Source organism: Borostomias antarcticus (genome assembly GCF_949987555.1).
Source record: "Borostomias antarcticus genome assembly, chromosome: 18".
In the NCBI taxonomy this organism is placed as follows: domain Eukaryota; kingdom Metazoa; phylum Chordata; class Actinopteri; order Stomiiformes; family Stomiidae; genus Borostomias; species Borostomias antarcticus.
Window position 1 is genome coordinate 2,316,748 of NC_140251.1, and position 5,000 is coordinate 2,321,747.

The window sequence follows — 5,000 nt, forward strand, 5'->3', positions numbered from 1 at the left end:
CATCCCTGCATCTCGCCCAACGAGCTGCCAAAGCGCAGAGGAACATATACAATTATGTCTGTCACCATCCGGCACTATTTAGGTCTACACTTCTACTCGGGTTTAAAACAAACATGGAACTCGTCCAGACCAACTACTGGTCTGACAGGGAGAGAGAGAGAGAGAGAGACAGGTCTTACCGAGAGGGAAGGAGAGAAGGCACTCAGGCCTGACACACCCTGACACAGCCAGACACACCTTGCCTGAGGGCAGCGAGACTCGACAAAGACACCCTTGTCAGAGGAGAAGGTGACAGTTTAACATGCAACTGACTGTTGTTAAGGACAGATGTATATTGTTGCGTCGTCAGCCAAACAGGTACTTCACCAGCGTGAGTGGAGGGGAGGTGTAAGAGAATAATATAGCAACTGTCTGGCAAGAAAGTGCCCCTTGCACCTGTACTAAGACAATACTCACATTCCTAACTAAGGCAGTAAGTAGCCAACAACAAGTGAATTACAAAGCTCAGCTAGCTCGGGTATAGCTATTATGTTGAGCGTTTGTTTGTGTATATGCACTACAATAGCACTCTTTTTTGTTATGCTGTATCTGAACTGACCTTCAGAATCTTGACTCTTTGGTTTCCACAGCAACAGCTGTACCTGGGCTCAGCGATCGGGGTCTCCCAGATGCCCCTGCACCGCTGCGAGGTGTACGGGAAGGCGTGCGCTGAGTGCTGCCTGGCCCGAGACCCATACTGCGCCTGGGACGGCACTGAGTGCTCCAGATACTTTCCAATGGCCAAGAGGTACACACACACACGCACACGCGCACACACACACGCACGCACACACGCACGCACACACACACGCACACACACACACAGACTCAAATCAAATCAAATCAAACTTTATATGAATGGGTACATTTATATCACATATTTCCTACACAGAAGCAACATAGTGCGCTTTAAAGAGAACAAAGGGGATGTGGATTTAGATCCTAGCCCTAATTTTCCAGAGGGAAGCAAAAAACAGTTCATTCATTTGAGCCAATATACCTGTACTAGGTGAACTGTAAAGAATATTCCCTGACCTCTCTCAACGAGACAAGCATGCTCCTAGAAAATGTTTAATTGTATTAGCTAGGAACATGTTACAGAGCGCATGGAATAAATACTTCATTATGAGAAACATGACGATCAGTAGAGAATACACATGCAGAGATGTTATATATGTGGTAGGCCACTATGTAGCTATACCTGTAATCCATTTAGGGTATATATGTACATTACATAATAGAACACAGTAAGCACTTAGCAAACAGGATCCTAGAAAACATTTAGTAAACTAGGTAAAGTAGATATTCTAGATAGAACCATGGGGACCTCAGGAGGACGTTAACTGGGAATGGGGGGTGGGGGGCAGGGGGACTCTCTGGGACCTGGGTGTAGTACAAGAGAGAGAGACAATAGGGAGGAGGAGAGAGGGAGACAGGGTTAGTAGCAGCGCTGGACCTTCTACAGCGATCAGGGGGACCTCACCCGGACACAGAGTGGCCTGCAGGAAACAGGGCGACGCCCACCCACTAGGCAGGAGAAGGCAGACAGAGTTTGTAGCACGCAGAACAACACACATCTTTATACATACACAATTCACCGTAGGATATACACAGCATCAAACTCACACAGCACCATCTAGTTCCTCATCGGCCAATTCAGGAAAGTTCCTAAACAACACACAGGTACACACAATGCACTATTGGATATATACTATCATAGGATGTACACTATCATATACACTATCATACTCATGCAGCATCATCTTCTAGTTCCTCATCGACCAAACCAGGGTGGTCCCTAAACAACACACATCTTAATAGACACACAAAGCACCATAGGATACACACAATGGATTCACTAGGAGGCTGAAGGCGGCCTCACCATGTCTCTTGGTCCTGGCTAGTGGAAATAGGTATGTCTTAAGATCTTGCTTGAAAGTTTCCACAGTTTCAGTATCTTTTGGTGTCAGCACGAGGGAGAAACGGTTGCACCTTGGCAATGTTTAATTTAAGTTAATGATAAAAATATGTCTAATATTCTTGATGTGGGTTTCAAAATTCATATCTGAGTCATGTACTGTGCTGTATGACACCTAGGTTTTTAGCCTGGCATTTGGTGTCAAGTTAATGTGTAGATAGTTTCTCTCTTTCAGCTTTTTCACCAATGATCAGTACTTCTGTTTTGTTTTGGTTTAGCTGGAGGAAATTATGTGACGTCCAAACATTTATATCAGTGATACAATTTACAAGACAGTCAATTGAGCTGTAATTACTGGGTGTTACAGAAATATAGAGTTGGGTGTCATGAGCATACAGTAGCTATGGTAGCTGATGTGCCTCCTAATGACACTGTCAAGGGGCAGCATGTACAGGCTGAAAAGTGGGCCCTAGGGTGGATCCCTGAGGCACCCCACTGGTCATACAAATGCTTTCTGAACTGTGGTCACCAAGGGCAACAAAACAATCCAGACCAGTTAGGTAGGTCCTAAATCAATTTAGGACTGGACCAGAGAGGCCAATCCAATTCTCAGTCATTCAATAAGAATCTCATGATCTACAGTATCAAAAGCTGCCCTCGGGTCCAGGAGGACGAGAACAGAGAGCTCTTTGGAGTCAACGTTCATTCTAAGGTCATTTACAACTTTGACTAATGCCGTCTCTGTGCTATGATGGGCGTGAAAGCCGGACTGGAAAATGTCAAAGGTACAACTTGCAGCTAGGAAATCATATATTTATTTGAAGACAATGTTTCCAGCATTTTACTCAAAAAGGGAAGGTTGAACATTGGTCTAAATTTGTTATGGACTGAAGAGTCTAGGTTACTTTTCTTCAGAAGCGGTCTCATTAAGACAGTTTTGAGTGCTGGTGGGAAGACACCTGTAAACAGGGAGTTGTTTACAATGGCTTGAATGTCCTGAGACACTGATTGTTTTGAAAAAAGGTTGTGTGAATAGGATGAAGAGGGCGCGTGGATGACTTGTGTTTGCTCAGCATGTCTGTATGAGCCAGGGCAAACGAGCTCATACGTCTGTTACATAGTAGAAGAGGCTCAATAGGCTCTGTGCACCAGCTTCACTACTTCCTGAAAGTGACTTGGCTTCTTTATTTCCTGTCCAATATGATTGGATTAAGTGATTAATCAGGCGTGCGCTGGGTCTGCCGCACACCTGATTAATCACTTAATCCAATCATTTTGATTTATATCGGTTTTGAGAAATTGTCTTTCCTTATTTTATTTGATCCTTTTCTTATTGACTTATTGAAGGCAGAAATATATTATTTAAGAATATCATGGTGGACCAACTCAGACCTTCTGCAGGTTCTCTTAACTTGATTCATTTCCTTGTTTCTCTGTGGAGATCTTTGTTTGGCTGTAACCTTTTTCAGTTTAATAGGTGCTACAGAATCCAAGGTTGCCCTTACTTTGGTGTTAAAGGTGGTTACTAAGTCTTTATCATTACGTGGTGGCCCCACTTCTGGAGTTCATACACTTCATTACTCTGAAACTATCAGCAACTGCAGAGGTAAGATAACGTTTCTTAACAATGTGTTCAATACTACTTTTGATTAGCGACCAATGCAGTGAAGAAGATACAGAAATGGTCGAAGAGAGCGAGGTCACTGATAGAGGAGACAGTGATAGTGAGGCTCTTTGGGGCGGCTGTAGCTCAGTTGGTAGAGCGGGTCGTTCAGTGATCAAAGGGTCAGTGGTTCGAATCCCAGCTCTGACTGTCCACATGTCGAAGTGTCCTTGAGCAAGACACCTAACCCCAAATTGCTTCCAGTGAGCAGGTTAGCACCTTGCATGGCAGCTACCGCCATTGGTGTGTGAATGTGTGTGTGAATGGGTGAATGAGAGGCCATTGTAAAGCGCCATTGGTGTGTGAATGTGTGTGTGAATGGGTGAATGAGAGGCCATTGTAAAGCGCTTTGAGTGCCGCTAAGGTGGAAAAGTGCTATATAATTGTAGTCCATTTACCATTTTGTAATCACTAGGACTAGGACTAGGACGGGGCTGCGGTTGTGGGTTGGCTCTCTAATATGTTGGGTCAAATCCCTGGAACTCAAGAGGTTGATCAAATCCCTGGAACTCAAGAGGTTGTTCAAATCCCTGGAACTCAAGAGGTTGATCAAATCCCTGGAACTCAAGAGGTTGATCAAATCCCTGGAACTCAAGAGGTTGATCAAATCCCTGGCCGTCGAGTTCGCCTCAGCATCCATATGCATGCTGAAGTCTCCAATCATAATAATCATATCATCGTTTTAGGATAATGGCCAGGAATTCAGAACATTCTGTTATGAAGGCAGGGCATTGCTTGGGTGGTCTATACACAGTTTCGGACAGAACACACACACCTAAAGACCTGTGCTTAGGTCTGGTGCTAGCCGCTGCCCTTTAGCTCAGTGGGTGAATACGGTCTCACGGGTTGTGTGCACGGTTTGGGTTGAAAGCCCTTTAGGACAGACCTCCACCCGTGTCTCTGCAGGTTCTCCCGTACGGATGCCTTGCACATGTCCAGGCCCTGCCTTCATCAAAGGCCGCCTACATGTTGCCTACATTAGAGAGAATAGGATCAGACCAGGTTTTCATATTCCTAGATTGGGGACATATGGAGGCCGACTGCTTCTCTAATGCATAGAGCAGCCTTTGTGTGCGAGCCAGAAAGCCCTAAAGGTAGCAGGGTTCGTGTTTCCCACTGAAATTCTGAAATACAACCTGCCCCAAGTTTACTGTAAATGACCACCGATGTCTGCAGGCAAAGTCTTTCTGGGGGAGAGTGAGGTGAACTTAATGTTAGAAGTTGTGGTAATTGTGCATGTGTGTGTGTGAGAGAGAGAGAGTGTGTGTGTTTATATAGCACTCCTCTGCAGCCTCCCACTCATAAAGCACCATGAGGCTTATTGATTGGAGCGCTGGCTGTTTGGTGTCGTGTTGCCTTTGCTAGTTGGACTCTGGAGCC

General features: G+C 45.1%; 1 protein-coding gene across 1 annotated transcript in view; it reads left to right on the forward strand.

Moving 5' to 3' along the window:
* sema3ab (sema domain, immunoglobulin domain (Ig), short basic domain, secreted, (semaphorin) 3Ab) overlaps positions 1–5,000 on the forward strand; it is a gene marked incomplete at both ends in the record, with an annotated part of 30,412 nt that overhangs the window by 21,184 nt on the left and 4,228 nt on the right. The window contains one exon of the mRNA XM_084452855.1: positions 630–787. Within this exon, the coding sequence (XP_084308981.1) occupies positions 630–787 (158 nt within the window). The remainder of the gene's footprint in view (positions 1–629; positions 788–5,000) is intronic.